Source organism: Thermobia domestica, chromosome 10 (assembly GCF_964235325.1).
Source record: "Thermobia domestica chromosome 10, izTheDome1.hap1.1, whole genome shotgun sequence".
Lineage (NCBI taxonomy): Eukaryota > Metazoa > Arthropoda > Insecta > Zygentoma > Lepismatidae > Thermobia > Thermobia domestica.
In genome coordinates, this window is record NC_137463.1 from 100,080,197 (window position 1) to 100,102,741 (window position 22,545).

Genomic DNA, 22,545 nt, shown 5'->3' on the forward strand with positions numbered 1-22,545 from the left:
TGGACTTTTGCCTCATCCTGTATTTATGAAACATATACAGTTATGAACCTTTCATTACATAATCAGTATCAGAAGTATCGCATTATTCGCCATTACAAGTGCTTTCTGAATAGTCACTTTTCTCGTCCCGATGAATTCCATCGTTCTCAATTCCTTCCATATTATCAGGGTTGGCAAAAACCATGGTTTTTATTGAAAAAAAAACGTTTTTTTGTTTAAACCTGTTTTTTTGGTTTAAACCAGGTTTTTTGGTTTAAATAATTTGCTCTATATATTTATATTACATATGGACAGAAATAAGTTTGTTTCGCCTTGCTGTTATTATGCAACAACAGGGTTATGCTGGAAGGGGTCTTGTAAGCTTAAAGCGGGATCCAAACAGCTTCCCGGCTTACATCCGAGAGAAACTGTCCTCTATTCGGACTCGAAACCAGGACTAACTGGCCACAAATGCAATGAGTCTGCCGACTCACTCACAAAAGACTTCTGATAAAAATAGGTTGTACTGATCTTTACATACTTGTTAATATAATTGTCAAGAGTCATTTCAGGACAAAAATATAGATAGTTGCACAAGTGAAACCATTATACAGAATTATATATACCTCGGGGAACTCCCGTGTTAGCCATTGGAAAAATCCTGTTATTACTTTAAATGTAAAGCAAATCCTGTTATTGCTTTGCATGTAAAATCTAAGGTCAACGTATCATAATCAGTACGCTAAAACTGAGGTATTAAATTCCAAATTTAGTATGTAGATATAATTCAATAAAATTAAAACAAAGTCCAATTCAAGCTAATGTTGGGAGCTACGTAGGCAGTCGATAAATTTTTCCAATGTCTATCAATACATTTAGGCAACCTTTGCTTCTTTATAAAACAAGCATTCAGGCAAGCAAAAACATACAATTTGGCTTCGTTTCGTATGTATAGGCTTAACATCGTTATGTAATACCGAGGTTATAAAGAAGACTTTATCTTTAAAGTGACATCCAAACCACTAGTTGGTTTACACATGAAAGAAAGGTTGTGGTTCGACCGATAATTGAACATGAGACACCTTGATTAAACGGTGAAAAGGAGATAAAACTAATGCAGATGGTTTGATATGTGGAAACGTCACCATGAACTTCACACGATTTAAAGCATTTTTCGTTCTTTTTTCTTTTTGGTTTAAACCAGTTAGTTTTTTTTTTTTTTTGAAAAAAAAACAGTTGGTTTAAACCACCTTGGTTTAAACCAGCCAACCCTGCATATTATGATTTCCCTTTTGCATTTAAGAAAACGATTTTACAGCCACTTAAGCGACAATACTTGCTCTTTTATTGAAATAATAAGGTTAAGAAATACTGATTGTTGTATTGCATGATATTACTGGATGTCGTTATTCTTTTAAGGAATAACGTTTTGACGAACACAAATAGAATTTAAAAAAATCATTTACATCGATATGTGTAACCCGTTCAAGCAACCTTACTTTTCCCTCAATAATTTTGGCGAAAAGGTGGATATTACGCAAGAGTAAATTCATATGAAATCAACCAGTGATGGTTGCTGACATGTTTTTTTTTCTTTCTTTCTTTCTTTCTCTTTCTCTCTCTCTCTCTCTTTCTCTCTCTCTTTTGTACACAAAGTTGTGCTATATTTACAGAGCAGAAAACAAGTATTCATTCATTTGTTTAGAAGTTCAGTTTTTTCTAACGTTTCATTTATACACTGGTATAGGCGCGTAAATATATTTTGCGTTTTAGAAAGGTTTCTGGTAAAACGTTGTAGCTCCGTTAGTTTTGAAGATATTGATTCAAACACACAAACAAAAGAAACAGTAGGGCCTACTAAACGTGCAACACATTTTATTCACAGTGTACGTTTAAGCTTATTACACTACAAATACAGTAGAGTTCCGAAAACTCGGCACTCGATAACACGTCACTCCGGATAACTGTCACACCTTGACAGAGCGAAAAAACCCCGCGCGCAGATCCGTTTAAGGTCTTTGTCGGATATTTTTCTGAGGTCTGTCTTATAAGGTAAATTACTGTACAGTATGTGTTCATTAATTTTCATTATGTATAGTAAAAGCTCTATGCCTTCATAAAGTACATACTTTTCCTTTATTTAAGGGTAATCGAGCAGTTTATTCTCTGTTGTATTCTCAAACAACCAATACATACAAGTACAGTACTGTATTTTCTGAGGAAACACTCGTTCGTAATTTTTTTTTTTAAATCCCATTCTCGATAACGGCATTTTTACAAACTCGGCCAGTCTTCGGTCCACATTACACGAGTTTTCGAGACTCTACTGTACTTTTAAAAAATATCGAAAGTCAAAGTTTGAAAAATGATTCAATTGGTGCATGTTATTTTATTGTAATAAAATTTTACTGGGATGAACTGTTAATCATATTTTAAATGAAATAGTTGTCTTTTTTTACTTATTGAGCTTACGCAATTCACAGAGTAGTCGAGACGACTTTATTAACACAAATGAAGAACACCTTCTTTATAGTCAGCGCGGCCAAACGATCCTCAGCCGGCTGCCTTTTGTATTGGATTTAAAACACGTTCCGTTAACAGCAACTCTTCCAACAAGCCATAAACGGCACGTGCATGGTAATTTGGTGGTAAGTTGTCATTAGTTAAGACAGTAGAATAAACTAGCGACAGAAGAACATAAGAATTCTGAAACTTATGAACAGATACGATAAATGTTTAAATGAAAGTGGTAATTATTGTAGAGAAATGAGGGAAACTTCAGGAAAGTGAACATAATTATCTGTTTTTACCATTAAATATTGTTTTTCATTTCTTACAACGGTCTTTATATTCTGGATGACTCTCGCATATATTTTAGTTGCACTATAGTTGCTAACATAAACCGATTTTGATCCCCCTCCCCGAAAAAATAAAAAAAAAAATTCTACTTTCAGTGATGAAACTTTAACCACTTGTTACTACGCAGATAATTGATTTGTGAAAATGTCCCTTTGGAGGGAAAACCACAACGTTTAAAGACTCAAAACAAAAATAAATAAATAAATAAATAAAGAGAATGAGACTCTCAGATATAAACTCTTTCTTAAGTAGTATACCACTGAGCCTATACTGAAAAAAAAAAAAAAAAACAGTGAGTCTTATTTCTAATTCCAAAAATAATAATATGCGTTATTCACACGTTAACTTTTTAAAGGCTAGTGTATTGTAATAGGCTTAAATGAACACTAGGCCAAAACTATTGTACATTTACTTTATTTCAAATACCTTTTTTTTGTTTGTTTGTATGTTTGAAATCAATCTCTTCAACAAGAATTTTAGAAATAATTTTAAAAAATGGATCAAAAGATTGCGATCTTGACCAAGAATTTTACGAATGGTCAAAAATGAATCAAAGATTGCGATCTTGGCCAATAATTAGTTTCTGCATCAGGGTCCACAAAATTTTTGAACGGACCCTAAATTGAGTTTTCGTATTTTCTATGGAATAAGCACATCATACTAAGTTGTGGGATTTGGCTACACTACAGGGTGTTTCAAAACAACGCCGATGTTTGGGAGGTGATTCCTGACACCAAGATAAGACAAAAAGTACAGACCAACCTGGGTGCACAAATGCTTACTTTAGGAGTTATAGGCTGCCGAAAACATGAAAGAATGAACTTTAAAGGTCCATAGCTCCAAAGCTATGGGACCTACCGTAGTCAGTTCAAGATTTCACTTAGAAACTGGTATGTGCCCTATCCAAGTTTCAGAATCCTGTGGCACTTCCGCAACAATTTTTATGGAGGGAGTTTGGCTACAAGCATATAATTTGAAGTATTCTCCAACTACCTGTATAAAAATTATTCTGAAAGAAAGTATTCTTCAGTTGACAAAATGTCTTTCCCTAATAACTCAGCAATAAATTAACCTATTAGAGTACCGACTTTGGCAAGTTGTCAAGTTATAACTATTCTAAGGATAACAACAAAAAGATCCAAATTAATTCATTTGTTCCCGAGTTATTGGCAAAAGAAAATTTTGTCAACTGTCAAATACTTTCTTTTCCGTGTGTACAAGAAAATGGTTCATTGAAATATATTAAATCTTGAATCAGGGGTAAGTGCCCCTAAATCGAGTTCTTGTATTTTCTACCAAATAAGCACATCATAGTGAGTTAAGTGATAGTTTGGGTTTGGCTGCACTATATGCAGGGGTGCCCACAAAGGGGGGCTATGACGCAAACTGCGTCATTGAAATATTGGGGGGGGGTAAAAATCTATATAAATATGTTTGAAGGGGTGTAAAAATTAATCGAAAAGATTTTTTTTCATGGAAGAACACCTACGGATAGACAATTGAGGGGGGCTGCGTCATGGACATGAGGGGGGGCACCACTGCTATATGTAGTTCTCCAGATATAAGGCCTACAAGAAAATTTTTGATTGAAATATATTGGATCTTCTGATAAAAAATAACGGAGCTACATTGTTTACCACAAATCTTTGCAAAATATTCTTACACGCCTGTATAAAATGGCCGCTTAAAAGAAAACTGATCAAAAAAAAAAAATGAATGAATCCTTGTTTTAATCAACTTTCTAAATATACTGTAACTTTGTATACAGAAATAAAAAAATAATGAATTTTGCTGGCAACTTTTTCATCTGTAATTGGGTAATTTATCTTAAAATGGATTGACCCACACGCAAAATATAGTACGGTAGGTTATTTTCCGGCAGAATACAACACACACAAGTTTACGTCTGCCTTTAATTTCTTTATTGGCATCCATATAAAATAACATTTTCTTTAACATCCTGTCTAATAACGAGCCATAAGTGAAGGATTTAACATGAAATTCCCTCCTATCTTTAAATTATATAGTGTATAATTATATTGTATGAGTAAACGGGATTTATTGTTAGTATACAGATGTATCTGTTTGTTGAAAGCTCCCAGTATGTGTTTACGACACCCAGCTTGTTTGCTCACTGCGATACCAAAATTCAATCAACCCGTTCGGATAAGAAGAAAAAGCAGCCAAAGGTCTGATCCCGAAGATCAAGATTTATTATCCTTCCAATCATGTTAACTCCCCCTGGCGTTCACTCTTCCTTCATTCTCTCATTCATTTGCTGTTATTTTGTTTTGTAGTTTGCAGTGTTACCAACCGTGTGTTGCTATAGTGGTTCAATATATCAAATACTCAACACGTTTGTAGAGGTTTCTCTCTCTACTGCAGTGGTTCTCAACCGATGTGTCGCGGACACACTGGTGTGTCACGCAGTACTTCTAAAGTGTGTCACGAAATTTTAGAATTTAAAAATCATGAAGAATTTTAATAATAATAATTAGCTCAAATCGAAACAGACTACCAGTCAACACCTCCAACGGTAGCAAGGATTTAGGATTGAGATTTTTGGGCTTTCGGCATCTATGGCTATTTAGCTTATCACGTATGAGGGATGACGTCCCTCGGAGAGCACACTATCCGGAAAAAGGGAAGGAAGGAAGCGACCTGGAACCTGTAAAGATAGGTACCACTCCGGCATTTGCTTGGTGTGAATGATAAAATCCCAGCAAAAACTCATTCAGGATGGCTGACCTGAAAAGTTTTTGTTCCTTACACTTTTTTCGATCGAGTGCCCCCACCAGGAATCGAGCCCGGAACCTCCAACGGTAGCAATAATGCTCAGTGTTATATAGAGTCATTATAAAAACTAATTGGTTTCACTATTATAATAGATATTATTATTACTATTTATAGTAAAAATAACAAACAAATGTGTGGCGATATCCTGAATGTTGAGAACCACTGCTCTAGTGCGTAGAATTGCATGATCAAGTCTAAGGAGGCTGTATGTAAGCTTGTGTGTGTTGGTGAATCAACACCAATTGCGTGGTTATTTTGCGGTAAGACTGGAAGTTACTTCTCACCGCTCAGGAAATATCGTTATAGCTAGAAACGTGAAATTTGGATAGAAAAGTCCATTAGCCACGAAACCAAAGGTTAAGAGAATATTTTTCGAAATACACATCCTGAGAAGGTAAAGGCGAATTCCATTTTCTTCTTTCTTTCTCTTTGCCAAGAATAGAATATATTCTTACAGATCTCCAAACTTTAGCGGTGGGATTAAACTTAAGGTGTAAGCTCCTCTTTAAAAATAGCTGAACACAAATTCAGAGTTTCAGAAAATTTCACTCTTTAAAGGGAGAAAAAAGGGTAATTTTCTGTTATTTTCAAATTTTCGACCGTTCATTCTGAAAATGCTCAATGTGAGGATTCGTTTAAGATAGAGCTGTGAAATTCGGTATATAAACTCTTAAACTTTTTTTTAAAATTAGGAGATATGTTTTTCCACGTTTGAAAAAAAAATCTCCTGAAGGGGCAATTTCTACAATGTTCAAATGTCCATTTAGTTAATTCATTAAACCTTATCCTTCCCATATGCGAAAAAGCTGGGCATTTCACCTGATTACGAAATAATTGGTGATCTCAAATACTGTTTTAGTGTTACATAATTTATAGTATAAAAACTATAAATAGATAAAGCGATTGTACGAACACAATAGAAACCATTTATGAAAGTTTGGAGATAGGCAAGACATCACACAATATATTCTAATAATGGGGGCCGCGGTGGCTCAGTGGTAGAGCGTGGGGTCCCTGATTCGATCCCAGCTCGCGCCAAGTGAATTTTGTGATGGACAACATCGTTCGTGTGTTTTCTGGGCGTTATCCCATTTCCTCCCACTTTACTCATTCCACCAATTCACTTATTTCTCATCATCACAGTCTCCTTTAGCTTAGCAGGCATAATCGTGGGACGTAAAACTGAAAATTTTATTTCATTTTTATACTCTAATAATAAAAATATTATGTCACACACTTTGTAGACCTCTTGTAAAAAGAAAAGATTCTGGTAATTTTAAGAAATTTAAGAGAAAAAAATAAGATATAAAGCTACAAAATGAGACAAAAAAAATAGAAACGAGAAGAGAAAACCTCATTTCTCGTCTCGACTCATGGGTAACATTATTTACAACAACAAAAAAATAATATATCACTACTGAACATATTTACAAATGGAGAGAGAGATATTAACCCACAAGAAAACTTAAAACTGACTAAGACCGTCTATAGTATAAGTACAAAATGTATCAACAATATGAAGACAAATGTGATAGGGAGTTAGCAACTCCCAATTCAAGTGTAACTTCATCAGAGAATTTTGCCAGTAGGATTTCGTTACACCTGTACATATCTCTGCACTCCCAAAATACAGTATATCTGTGTGTATATACTAATGTTGCAGATCAAGAGCCAACAAACAAGAGTGCCTCCAGGTAGGAAATTCAAAGTAGTTTTTATTTCAATGTCTGGGCCACGCAACAAACAAAAAAACAACACAAACATGTATTCGGTTTTATTTGGCCCGGCAAGGTCATTCACTTTTATCTTTTCTCACATGAAATACAATCTAGTCTTTCTGGTAGAGATCTTCGTATAGACACTGTGTCTTTGAGCGGAATTCCACTATTCCTCTCTCCCTCTCCTAAACGCACAGAGCCCAAGCGCTAAACGGATTAGGTTGGTTAAAATGGAAATGAAAAAAAAAAAAAAAAAAGTATATACCAGGCTTCAAGAAACTTGGTCGTGTATACACGCGAAAGCAAAGGTAAATGTCAATAAATCTATAAGCTATCCGCCACAAACAAAACGCTAAGTACGAGTGAAAAAAAAATGAAGCGGTATCTCATTTATCAACATAGTTTATTTGCTATGCTGTTAAGTGTCAGAGCAGTAACATTCACAGTGTTTACCATTGCAAGAAATGCATTGTAAAGCTTTATCGATTTGTGAACCCCCCCCCCCTTCTCTCTCTCTTTTTTTTTTTTTTTTTTTTTTTTTTTTTTTTGAAAAATAATAAATAGCCCCCAAAATAATCACTGTTTGACGTTTTAAGTAGATTTTCAAGTCTTTTGTGTGATGCTTGAGAGAATCGATCCCCATAGCATGAGACTCGGAAACAACATAATAATAACAACACTCCAGCTTAAAGCAGTTAAGTATCGACTGACGTCAATAAAGACATCCACATATTTCACCAATTCCCCCTCCCCTCTCTGGTAGAAGTGTGATAATTTCGTTAGGATTTCAGATTGGATTCTTCGAGAATCATTCTCAGTACAGGCAACCCGAGTGTGTGTGTTTTTTTTTAATTATACTGAATGAATCCTGGTACTGTACCTTAAAGTAAGCACTATTTTTTTTTTACAATAAATAGTTTCTCTCTTTTATTATTAAATTATTATAATTATAACTTTTTTTTTTTTTTTTTTAGTTTAACGTTCAACGTTTATGTTCCACGTTTATGTTAAGGAAAGTGATTATGATGATGAACGATATTGTGGAATAAAGAAAGCGAGAGAATATGTCACTACACCAAGAAAACCCACGTACACGGTGTCTGTCCACGACAAAGCTCCTTTAATGTATCTGATGAAGGCAAAAATACTTTGCCGAAACTATAACTATATTAATTATTAGTAAATAATATATGTTTTGGTCAGAATTGCCTTTTATACAAGAAGTTCCAAAGCGAAAATGAGTAGTAACCAGATTGAAATTTCATTTTATGCCATCTTGTCTCTACCGTAAGATGGGTGAGTGCTAATATTATTTCGTGTTTCTAAGAAACTTGATTCATGTTTCTCATCTGCCCGTCCACACAGTTCTAAGTGAAACAAAGCGATCACTTTTACAGTTATTTATTTAACAAATATCCAGATTATAATTTGTTGGATACAACTGACAAGGTCAATTTATGTTTGAATCATTAAAAACCAACAACAACGGGAAAGAACGTCAGATAGGCCTACACTTAAGACTTCATGCCAACATAGTATGCCTGATAAAACTGAGAAAAAACAGAAAAACTTTGTAGATGTTAAACTACCGAATTCAAACCAAGATCTCTTGATTTGGTTGGAGTTTAGCGTCCCTTTGAGCACCGAGGCTATATATAAGACGTGAACCTACAACTTAACGTGGAATCTGAGTGATTTGTTCTCCCATCGGGAATCAAACCTGGGTTTCCGCCATAAGTATATATACAGGGTGTTAATGAACTATACCGACAAACTGTAAGAGGTGATTCCTCACATCAAAATAAGACAAAAAATTCATATGGACTTATGGTGAAAAGTTCATAGTTTCAGAGCTAGGGCTGCCAAAATCGCGAAAAAGCAAAATTGCAATAGGCCCTATTTCGAATTCCAGAAACTGTGGATGGTTGTTCTTATCAGCATAAAGGAAGCCACTCGTATAGAATCCAAAAGTGCATATTTCATCAACTGTCAATAGGTGTAGAGGGTATTACCTACAGGGTGTAATTCTCAGATATGCTCTCAATATAGTTTTCAGATATATCCTGATTTCAAGGGGAGTCCAAAGTAGGTAGGAGGTAGTCTAAGCCTTGACAACAATGGACATCCAATGCTTCGGAGGGAAGTCGAAAGTGTTAGGAACCGGCAGCCCCAGGTTTCTGTGTGTTCGGATTAACGTGTAATGATATGTATTTCGTCGCGGTATATTTCACGTTTACTTCACTTATAAGCGTGAAAGCACCACGCTTTTTCTAAGTACGGGATACCATGCTGCTGATGATCCGTAACACTTCCGACATCGCGCCAAAGGGTTCCGTGTTCACTGCTATCAAGGCTTATCGTTTACCTACTTTGGACCAATCATAAAGTCAGAGCATATCTCAAAATTCGTTTGATGGCATGTCTGGGAATTTTACCCTACACAAAATAATCTGTACACCCATTGAACATTAATGAAATATGCATTTTTGGATTACGTATGCGTGACTTCCTTTACGCTGATAACGATCACCATCCACAGTCTCTCGAATTCGAAATAGGGTTTCTCGAAATTTGGCTTTTTAGCGACTTTGGACAGCCCTAGCTCTGAAACTATGTACTTTCCGCCACAGGTCCATATGAACTTTTTCTCTTATGTTGATATGACGAATCAGGTCTTAAAGTTTGTCGATATAGTTCATTAACACCCTACGTATATATATATATATATATATATATATATATATATATATATATAATAAACTTTGCTTTTTCCTTAATATCTGCTCAAGGAGGAGTGTTAAACCCCGAAACCGACCATTGTGTACGCCACAGAAGATACAATGTGTTAAAGAAAAACTCTTCTCACGGGAATGATTCGACATCACTGGCCAATCTACGGGGAGGACAACCCCCTCAAAGGCTATCTTTTCTTAGTTGTATATATAAAATATTGCATTGTGTTATTCTAATTTGATGTCAACTCCATATTTAATGCCTGCATTAACTGTTCAGAAGGCAATCCGCTAGTGTTGACATAGAAAGTTCACATAGCCCCTATTTCAACACCTGTGTGGAATTTAGGGTGCTGCTAACATTTATGTCATGGAGAATGGTGCTTACTACAGAAAAACGCGCAGACATAATTATACATAAAGGACACGTTAATTACACATGTTTAACTACATACAATTACTGTAATTCATTTTGGAAACTTCTGACCACTTGTCTGTTGATTCACTCCGAGTAACTTATTAATCGGGAAAATTTATTTCAAAACTGCTGAAAGGGGAGGAACTCCCCCCATTCCTCCCAAATTTCGCGCCCTCATTATATGTGCTAACAAAATTGTAAAGAAGCCTCTATTCATGAATTAGTTAATAACACTAGACATTATAAGAAAGTATCGCGTATGAATGGATTAAAATTGTGCTTTTTCTTCGCTTAAGTTCTTGAACTTTTTGTTGTTCACTCATGGAAGTGCGGTCAAAGTACCTGAATCTGTAGTACTCTTATTTTTCTATGCATGGATGTAGTTTGCTAAAACGTACACACCTCATCTCGAGAAACAAAAATCAACTGAATGAAACACCCGAAAGTGCTAATAATACTAATTGCTTTAACCTTGAGGTTACAGCCGTAACACTTTCCTCTGTTTTAAGCTTTAACAAATATTTGAAGTTTAATTTAGCTCCGTGCGTCATCTTTGTTTTAGTATTCATACGAGTACAAACCGTCACACACTGGTTGTGCATTCCGGAAATGTATGCAGCGATCTTGCGACTCTTACACTTGTCTCTGTTAGTTCGTCCAACGAGTTACAGTATGCTCGCTTCCTATGAATCTGATCTGGTGTTCGACAGTCACTTCACGACCTGGTGTTCGAAACAGGGGCGTCATTCAGGTGGGGCAGTGCGGAGAATAACACTGCCCTGAGTGATATATATATATAGGGTTTGTCCGGAAAGTAATAGGACTGAGTCGATTTAAAAAAAAAATATTGAGCCAATCGTTACAGTTCTTTAAAAACTTTCAAAATAGGCTCCTTCTGCGTCGATGCAGCGCTGCCAGCGCGATTTCCAAGCATTGAAGGCGTCACGGAAATCATTCTCCGGAATAGCCTTGAGAGCCGCGGTGCAAGCTGCTTGGATCCCCTCTGTCGTCTCAAAATGCTTGCCTTTCATCGAACGTTTCAGGCGAGGAAGTCCGGGGGGCAAGTCTGGGCTGTAGGGCGGCTGCGGAAGCGTTGGGATGCCGGTCTTGGTCAGGTAGCTGTTCACAAGACGGTGTGAGCCGGGGCGTTGTCGTGGTGCAGCTTCCAGTCGACTCCGATGTCTGGTCGGACCCGATTGACCCTTCGTTTGAGTCTCTTGAGCACTTCCACGTAAAACTTGACGTTGACGGTTTGTCCAGAAGGAACAAGTTCATGGTGGACGATGCCTTTGATGTCAAAAAAGACAATGAGCATCGTTTTCACTTTGGATTTGCTCATTCTTCCCTTTTTTGGGCGAGGAGACGCCGGCGTGTGCCACTCGGAAGATTGCCTCTTTGTCTCAGGATCATACTCAAAGATCCATGATTCGTCACCTGTGATTACGTTATTCAAAAATTGGGGGTCACTTTCACACATGTTCAAATTTTCTTGGCACAATTCCACTCGCCGCAATTTCTGGTCGTCAGTGAGCACTTTTGGGACAATCTTCGCGCACACCTTGCTCATGTTCAAATGCCCCGTCACAATTTCATGAACCATAGTTTTTGGTAAATTTAACATCTGGGCAATTAAACGAATACTTAGTCGACGGTCTGAGTTCAAAACTTCGCGCACACGAGTCACATTGTCGGTGTTTGTCGAAGTTGAAGGTCTTCCAGCACGGTCTTCATCGGCGACCTCTTCCCGGCCCTCCGAAAAGGCCTTGTGCCACCGAAACACACCACTTCTTGCTAAAGCATCATCTGGGTAAGCCTGCTTGATCATATCAAACGTCTCTGTAGCAGATTTACCGAGTTTAACACAGAATTTAATCGCGTACCTCTGCTCTAACGAACGCTGCATTTTCGGCTTGCACCACTCACAGAAACACGTCGCGCGAAAAAGCCTGTCCTGACTCTCCGTGTGCTCGGAGACAACTGACCAGCCACTCGTTCGTTAGCTAGGAACGCCCTCTACCGGATCCAGTCGGTGCGCGCACGCTCCGAAGTACAGTCATGGCGGAATAAAATCAGTCCTATTACTTCCCGGACAAACCCTGTATATTATATAATATTAATAGTGGTAACATGAAACCTATTTAAATCGGTGGAAAATGTTTCTCCCTCCACCCAAATCAAACCTGAAATAAAATTATACGTTCATGTCTATATAATTCTGGTGTTGGTAACGGATATTACACTGCGGGTAAAAAATGATAACTTTTAAAACCATTCGCTTTCAGATTGCTAAATCTATTTAAACATGGAATCGCATACTGTACATATCTAACTAGGAGTGATTCCCACCTGTTTTGAATAATCTCAAAGTAAATTATAATAGGCCCTTCGAAGGTGTAACACTTCAAATCTGTCGCTGCTAATGAGCATAATGGATTACTGATTAGGAATTAGATTTCTGGGCTTTCAGCATCTATGGTCATGTTAGTCCCTCATGTATGAGGAATGACGTCAGTCGGTGATCAAACTATCCGAGGAAAGGGAAGGAAAGAAGCGGCCTGGGACAACTATGTTAGGTACCATCGCGGCATTTGCCTAGTGTGAATGAGAAAAACCTCACTCAAGATGGCTGGCCTGAAAAGGCTTTCATACTTTTTCGACCGAGTATCTCCACCAGGAATCCAACCCGAGACCACTCGCACCAAAGACGAGAACGAGCATAAATTATGAAGTTATCAAGGATGCTATAAAATAGAGGATCTGCTCATACGTGTATTCATCCTATAAACCCAATGAAGCAAAAAAAAAAGCATTATCTGAGCTGGCACGTCTGATTGGCTACTCTCGTTTCCGTCATGATTGTTGGCTCGAAACAGTGCGATCTTAGTGGAGCGGAGCAGGCAGTGTGGGTGTGGCGAAACTGTGACGTATGGCTTCACGATTTCGTTGTATGGGCAGATCCTCTATTTTATACCATCCTTGGAAGTTATGGCACAATAAAGATTTGAGAAAAGAATCCAGACAATGGTAAAATTTTGTTATGAATTCAAGTAACTTCAAATATATTTAGGTAATCTACAAGAAATTTTTAGTAACGTTACCACAGAACCTATTCAGAAGCATTATCATCATTGTTCTAGGTATTGCAATGTTGGCAAATCGGTATGGTAATAGAAAAAAATCCATAAAAAAATCTTTATATAAAAATCTCTGTATTATCCCCTTACAAAATTTAGGTAAACCACTATACTTTCAATTATTGTTTTTTTCATGTTCTCAGATATGATTTATGTTAATTATTCAGATTTGGAAAGGAAAATATGTTTAGTTGAAAATGTATGTATAAAATAAAGATGTATCTAATCATTTATATATATATATATATATATATATATATATATATATATATATCAGGGTTGGCAAAAACCATGGTTTTTATTAAAAAAACCAAATAAACCGGTTTTTTTGGTTTAAACCAGGTTTTTATGGTTTAAATAATTTGCTCTATATATTCATATCATATATGGACAGAAATAAGTTTGTTTCGCCTTGATGTTATTATGCAACAACCGGGTTATGCTGGAAGGGGTCACATAAGCTTAAAGCGGAATAAAAACCGCTTCTCGAGTTACATCCGAGAGAAATTGTCCTCCATTTGAACTCGGAACCAGGACTAATTGGCCACAAATGCGATACGTCTGCCGACTCACTCATGAAGGAATCCTGATAAAAAAAAAAACGTTGTACTGATCTTTACATACTTCTTAATATAACTGTCAAGAGTCATTTCAGGACAAAAAGATAAACACTTGCACAAGTGAAACCATTACACAGAATTACATATGAACAATTTCAAAGTACTACGGAGTACAGAAGAACTAATTTAGTTCAAGTTAGTTAACAACGACTTTTATTGGTCCAAATTAAAGAAATACACCGACTTAATCTGCATATCAATAAGAAAAGTGAGTAAAGATACGAATTATTATTTGAGAATTATTTGGCTCAAACTCATTTATACATAAATAGATACCAAAGATACTTATTTCACTAAATGCCTCTCGTGGGGTCTGTATGACCCTCCCCCCCCACACACAAAAAAGTAGGGCATTTTCGATTTTTTTTAATCAATAGTAAACATTGAAACGCAACAATATTTAGAATTTTTCTTCGATTGCAATTACATAACAATAATAACAACTACAAAAAATCACAAAATAAACATTTATAAACTTATAAAAAAAAGTTGCTTTTGTAGTATAATCTTTTGACGAATAATATACGGGAGTGAAACGTGATAACCCACAAATATGTGTTCATCAAGATTTTACAAACACACTTTTACGAACATTTTTTTGTTGTTTGGTTTAAACCAGTTGGTTTTTTTGAAAAAACCAGCTGGTTTAAACCAGCCAACCCTGATATATATATATATATATATATATATATATATATATATATATATATATATATATTCAAGAGATTTACGTAAAGATATATTATTGAACATTACTGTATTCTGTCTTGGTCCTGGCTTCAGTGTATCGTGGGGGTTACAGAATTTTTGATATTAGTCTTATCTGATTTACAAAGTCAGAAATAACGTTCGAAACCGATCTGCTTGACCATGCATCACTCAGCTGCAGGGATGGTATCGACACGAGACAAGACTTAATACAGAGCCGGCCGATAAATAGCCGTCTCAGTCAAAATCTCACTGAGTCGAAACTCATCATACAGTATAAGTTTCGGCCTGGTCTCAATCAGCACATGCTTGTTTCGATTTTGGTGTCGCGGGTGAGTCAATATCAAATGGAACGCCGGAACTTTGGTATGATAGGAAAAATATCGACAAATGGGACATCAGGAACGAAGTGAAATTTTTGTGATGGAACGATAGACAAAAAACATGAGTAACATGAAAGGGCACACGCGAAAAAATACAACGTCGTATGTCTCATGTTTCTATTGGTAATAGTAATGGAGATATAACCATGGGAATGGTTGTAAATAGAAAGACTACTGACCCACTTGACCACCACCTGCGGCTGCCGAGCCAGAAGATCGTGCTAATTCATAGCAGGTAGTCATAGTAGTGAAGACCATGATGTTTCCAAACGCAGAAAAAAAAAAAAAAAAACGACGTGATCCTGATATGTGAAGAAGCAGGAAGAATATTTCAGAAACCTGCAGTATGTATCCAGAGAGATATCCGGACAGACGACAACCATCTTTTTGGTAAGCTTGTTGTAAAATTAAGGAGCAACTGAAGTGTAACACCACGACAACTGTGCGGAACAAGCAATTACAAGTGAGAAGGGTGTAAAAAATGTTCTAGCCGCTTTTGCTATGAATCCACATATTAGTTTCCGTGATACTGCCAGGTACGGTGGTATGAGTCAGCGAAGTTTATTACGCATTCTGCATAAGTTCATTCATATCATATTTCCATCCATCAGGAACTACATGGGAATAATTTTGTGAACCGTGTTCAGTTTTGCATATGGGTGTTACGACACGACACTCCAGATTGTTCGCATATCCTATTCACCGATGAGGCAACCGTTACCAATCATGGAGACGTTAACTTAAGGGACATGCACTAGTAACAAATCCACGTTGGCTTTACCCAAGTGGAACTCCAGCGCCTATGGAGAGGTAACATCTGATGTAGAATAGTGGGTGAACATGTCCTTGGCCTTTTTTCATACATGGGACACTGAATGCTGACCGACACACACACTTCCTAGAAAATGAAATGCCAACAGTATTAGAGGACATACAGTTTTAGACAAGGAGGGAAATGTGGTATCAAAATGACGGGTGCTCAGCTTACAGTGCACGACGCACTACAACATATTTGAATGTTTCTCAATCGTTGGATAGGACGAGAACCTGTCAAATGGCTGGTTCGTTGTCCAGATTTGACATCGTTAAGACTTTTTTCTCTGGGATAAACTGAAAGACATTGTCTACCGGATGAGCCAACAACCCCAGACGATATGCAAAAACGCATTATTGCAACCTACAGGGCCATTCCAGATGCGGTGTTACATTCTGTGGAACGATGTTTGCGTGTGTGCTTCGATGCCTGTATCGCAACGGACAGCCACCATTTTGAATGACAAACTAACGCTCACTGTACATGTCCATCTCTTCGACATACTGTCATGGTCATTTTCATTATGTTCTGTATACTGTCAAATCAATGGTTCTGACCATGTCCCATGTTTTCTTCTCCCCTCTCAAAGGCCATACGTTCGTTCTTCTTCGTCTCTTCCCACGACTTCTGACAGCTCATACATACCGCAATACTGGCGGCCAAGTGGATCACTTCCTTTCTGTTTACTACCATTCCCAGTCATATCTACATTATTATGTGCAGTAGAGGCATGAGAGAAACTGCGTTGTATTTCTTCCCGTGTATTTTTCATGTTACTCATGATTTTGTCTACCTTTCCATTACAAACAATTCACTTCGTTCTTGATGCCCTATTTGTCTATATTTTTTCTATCACACCATACCTCCATTTGACGAGCCCCATTTGATAATGTCGTTTATCACAAAACATACATCATTAGCGTTTCTTGTTTCTTCGGTGGTACTTTTAGATGTCTCACGCTGTGTATACAGTATAGCCTATTTATTCTGCATTAAATTTACACCTTTGTTTGCCTTTAGAGGCAACAGTTCTCTGTTTTTCTTTCTCTCTGATTTGTTAATTTATTTTAATGATACTTAATCACAGTGACAGTGACGACGGCAGCTTTCATTTTTCAGAATGCGAACGGAAGGGCAGAAAAATTTGGAGGAAGAGTAAATATAGTTTTGTATTACTTGACTTAGATTACAACATATCAAGGGGGCAATAGAAGCGATGTTGAAAATGAAATCAATCAAGCCCCACCCTCTTTTTCCTTCCAACATACTTTTTGCAATGTTCCTCAGAATATGGTTGGCTGGTTGGAATGGCGCACATATAATTTCATCAAGGTGAAGAAAGAGGTTCAAGCTTCAAGCTTCAAAGTTCATATTGTTTCAGGACAAGCGGAAATTTTGTAATGCATTTCATATTGTTGAAAGGGAGTTCAAGTCCGCAAACTCATTTTTGCTTCCGTCACTAGAGTTCAGTGTCTCCATTTTACACAGAGACCATACGAAATGTGGACTTACAGTTTAACGAGAGATTCGAATCACATGAGCTCACACTAGAATCGTATCCGAATCTCCTGCGCCAAAATGTACACTCATGTCCAAAATGATTGTCGCATATCTATAATGTCTTCTTGTGGGAATATAATTTGATAATGATTTTACAGGGAACTTTTAATACTGATATTACGTATATAATCGGGAAATGTATATTTCTGGTAAATTTCATAGGAAAACAATTATAAATATGATAATTGGAATGAGTAAAACAAAATGTTACTAAATGGACAAGACAGTTTTATTTTCGTTTTATTGTTCTTATTTAGTGCTCTTTTGACATGAAATTTGCCACATACATGTCTTTGCTGATTATACACACACTAACATTATAAGAAATACCGGACGAATTCGTTATCAAATTATATTCCTACAACAACATAGTTATAGACATGCGACAATAATTTTGGACATGAGTGCACATATGGTAACCATGTAATCACGAAGTAACCAGTATTTCATTCAGGCAAGAATTGCCCAACAGCCCCCCACGGAGTTAAGATAAATTAAATCTCATTTACACGCTACTCATGTCTATGGACTTCCATTGACAAATAGTAGTGTAATATTCTCACATTTTGATTCTGTCCTTTTCCCCGGACAAAATTATCTAGAAGAAATCCTAGATGAAACTACTCCCACAGAATATACATAATTTGTTCCCAAGCAGACCAGTCTCTTCTTTCCTTTCTAATTACCTTTAATATTGTAAATTTCTATTATTTGTAACACTTCCCCATTAGGAATTCCGGCTGATATTTAGTTCCCCAATCTTGCAATCTTCCCCAATCTTGCACATATAAGATTTACAATGTGTTACTTACTTTACAAAATATAGCTGAGCTAGGGACAGCTAGCGAAGGGAGTTAGAAGCCCCCAGGGCCCTTGTACTTCTACCTTTATCACAATTTAGACAAAAACAAGGTACTCGGTTCTGGAACCATGAAACGAGTTGGGGGAGATACAAATTCCCTTCCGCAATTCCTTGTGGTTCCGCGTATTGCAAGCGGTCCCAAGTTTTATTCCCAGTGGAGACACTCAGTCGAAAAAAGTGTAAACGCTTTTTCAGCCCAGCCAACCTGCGTGATACTTTCGTGGGTTTTCCTCATTCACACCAGGCAAATGCTGGGATGGAACTAAATACAGATCCCAGGCCGCTTCCTTCTTTCCCTTTCCTCGAATAGTGTGATCGCTGACGACAGTCATCCCTCATACGTGACGGGCTAACATGCCCATAGACGTCGAAACCCCAGAAATTTAATTCCTAATCCTTAGTTTTCAGTCGAATGGAACTGATTTTCTTCATACTTCCCCATTTCGACAAAGTTTACATACAACCATTTATTCCCAATTATACTTAAAACTTTTGGCGTTAGAGTTCATAAGATATTATTAAAATACATACTATTATTCCTCAGACTAGTATATGGTCAGCTCATCGTTACCTACTATTACTGTTTTCTGTCTTTCTAGACCGGAATTCACTATCTTTACCTCAATAAACTCAGGACCGGATTAACCCATCTGGAGGCTCTGGGCTAGAAAAAATATGGGGCCCCTGCTGACTTCGCGTAAAACATTTCTGTCAAAGTTCAGTAGAAAAATTAAGGGAGTATGTTTCATATTTTTAGTCATATGTTATCTTATGGTGATAATTGTATCTTGTATATGATTCTTTTTTAGGCAGCGAGTTGAGCTTTTGATCAGAGTGGAGGCCCCTGTCCATCTGCTGGCGCGGGGCTACAGCCCCTCTCTTAATCCGGCCCTGAATATACTGGTTCAACATTGAAAATCCTGTACATCCACAGGGAAGGGCATTCGGGATCACGCGGATCCAAGAACGACACGCGATAACAACTCAGCTAAATGGGAGACTTCGGAATAATCTTGAAATGATACCGGTTTCTGCTAGTTGTCTTCAACTGAAATGACTCTTGTATTATTTCATGTAACCATTAGTTCCGTGAATGAGCCACTAAAGTATTCAGAAGGGCTATTTGGACAGATAGGATCGCCTCCTGGACAACAAATGTAGGATTGAACAATGAAATAAAATACGAACCTCATACTTTTGTTTGTAGCCCTTATATATTAACCTAGAAATCTCATCCTATGTAGCTTCGCTACTGACAAAGCACGTAGATACAAATCAAAAACCATCAAAAAAAAAAAAAAAAAATAGTGCCCATTTCTGTAAGAAACGCTAAAAACACAATTTCCTATTTTCTTATCAAAGTGTTAAAAAAAATCAAAGATTTCTTTGTTTCGGGACTCTCATACCAAGGGCGCCGATCCTAAGGGGGCCGGGCCCCCAAAAAGCTCATGTGGGTCCCTCTGTATTTTTATGAATATGAATTTTTTTTGTTATATGTATTTTCTTATGAATGAGGCCCCCCCAAAGTTACAGAGAAATCGACGCCCTTGCTCTATACTCTTTTTTTCGGCACAAGGATAAATATTTGATTCAAAAAGATTATGTTGTCTCACCCTCCTTTCCACACAGCAGAATCCTAACTCGTACCTTTGAGGCTGATCGCGACTGGCCCAATGAACTGTGAGCAGAAGTACTACTATATACCATTCAATGAAATCAAATGTCCAGTTTTACGCCCAGGATTAAGCTTATGTCCTTTATGCTAAAGGATGCATGTGGTTAATGAAAGTGAAAGAATTGACGAAATGAAAATGTGGGAGGAAACGGACGAAATCCCGAGAAAGCCGATGGACACGATGTAGCCCACCACAAACTTGCACGACTGGGAAGCGAACCAACGACCCCTCGCACAGAAACACCGTGTTTCCCATCCCCGTTTCAAATTATATGCCTCCAAGAATTATATAATACAACTGATACCAGACATTCTGGTTACGCTCTGCCAATTTATACAAACCGCAAAACCGAAAAATAAAAAGACTGTTTCGCAGCGAAATTTTACTGTAAGTTAAAAGGAATCTTTGGCGAGAGGGGAAGTAGTTGCCTCCTCAGCCCCCATGAGGATCCGTCACTGAACTGGAATGTGCATCGATACATCTATGAGCTAATGTTTCTACCGCGCTATTCTGTAAACAATGATCAGAATCAGATAGCATGGAGTTTAAAGTGTAAAGATGCGAGAGAGGAAAAGAGGTAAAATATGTATAATTTTGAAAAGTGAATTCTGTAATTAGAGAAGCTGCATTCAATCTAACGGATAAACCTAACATTTCCATTGATCACAAGAGAGCAGCAAGCAATTCAGTTTTCTTTCGAGTTTCAGTACAATTCGGTTTTCAGAACCTGTGTTCTGAGGTTAATTATTATTTTCATTGCTATGTCACTGACCGCAATCCAACAATCTACTGACCATAATGAATAATTATCACATTAATGTACACAAAAATATTAGTTTATTATTACTTTGCTTTTATAGGTATGTAGTAATAGAAGAGTAGCAATATCCAGTACTTACACCGCACAATACAGCAAATGCAACAACTAATTCTTCATAATATAAAATCTCATAATGAGTTCGATGCCCATTCCATTCTTACAAAATAATAAACAAAAATAATAGTGTGTGTACTTACTCTAGGCATCTTGGGGGCTTAAAGGAAACGTCGATTCGATATGTTGTGTCTGTATGAAGTTTAACGGTCTTCGGTTGCTTAAAACGTTGACCGTCCATTTTACAATATACAGGTCCCCCGTTCGGTTCCTTTTTCATAGATAGAGTCACTTTAAACGTTCCCATGGGGTCCATTTTGACGTTTTCGCCCTTTTTACTGCGAACAGGGGACGACACCTTGATTTTTAAAAAAAGAAACAAAAAAGAAACAAATTTTCTTCAAATGGAAGAAACAAAATAATTTTTTAATAACTATATTTCTTTTTCACTAACGAGCACCACACAATTTTTCTTCCTAATATATATATTTTTTTCAAAAATTATATATCTAACTATTTATCACTGCGTGCCATTCTGACACACTATTCTACGTATCACAACACCATTATATTACACTCACGCACAGGTACGCGGCACCATAATCCAGGTTATAACCCTTATGTGTTGTTGCCTTTTTTTATTCGTTTCGTGTCAGATTTGTTGACAACACGCCTCAACTCGAATCCCGCGTTGCATTTCCGTCACATGGTCACCTCGGCGGCTCACGCGCCTTTGGCTTGTTTCGGGCGCCGTCTTGGCACCCGCGTCGCTGCGCTGTTGCCAAATTTTACTTTCTCCCCTCTTCCGTTCCTAACGCTTAGAACGCACTGGTTACTTCTTTGAGTTTTATTTCTTTTTTATTTGTAATTTCAATTGGGATTGAGGGAACCCCTCTCCCAGCCATGAGACAACTGTGAGCAACAGTGATGTGTGAGTGAAGTGAAGTTACCGCGCCCGGCAGTTCGGTTGTGTTTGTTAATTCATATAGTCAACGCCCCCTACTGCCTGTTCGCATACGAACAGTGTTGCTAGCTCTGTTTAAATATCACTATCATACACCTGGCTGTTGCACTTTTGTAGAGAGAGCGAGAGAGAGATTTGAACGTCGCGTCGTGATAATTTATATTGATTGACAAGGTGAAATAAGCTATTCTCACCAGAATCATATAATAGTAAACGTCAAGCTTTATTTTTCTTTCATTCTTTGACGTTCACCTTTTCTTGAAATCTTTGCACGTCGTACGAGGCTCGTAGATACGGGATATGCATAGTAGTGACGTCAAGGGGACGAGCAACTTCTCTCCCGGTGGCTACGGCTAAAGTTCTCTGCAGCTGCCGCCCAGATATGTATTACAATGTAAATCAAGTAATTATAAAACTATCCTTTTCGATATACAAAAATTAGCTGCTT

At 37.3% G+C, this 22,545-nt stretch overlaps 1 protein-coding gene across 3 annotated transcripts in view; it reads right to left on the reverse strand.

Moving 5' to 3' along the window:
* The window catches only part of LOC145662604 (CB1 cannabinoid receptor-interacting protein 1-like), a 583,967-nt gene extending 561,875 nt beyond the window's left edge, over window positions 1-22,092 (reverse strand). For 2 of the 3 annotated variants that reach the window (XM_081728322.1, XM_081728321.1), the window contains exon 1: window positions 21,277-22,092. In XM_081728322.1, coding sequence (XP_081584448.1) covers window positions 21,277-21,449 — 173 coding nt within the window. In that variant the 5' untranslated portion in view covers window positions 21,450-22,092. The remainder of the gene's footprint in view (window positions 1-21,276) is intronic. The other variant, XM_081728323.1, reaches the window with a different exon arrangement.
* Between the last annotated feature and the right edge of the window lie 453 nt (window positions 22,093-22,545).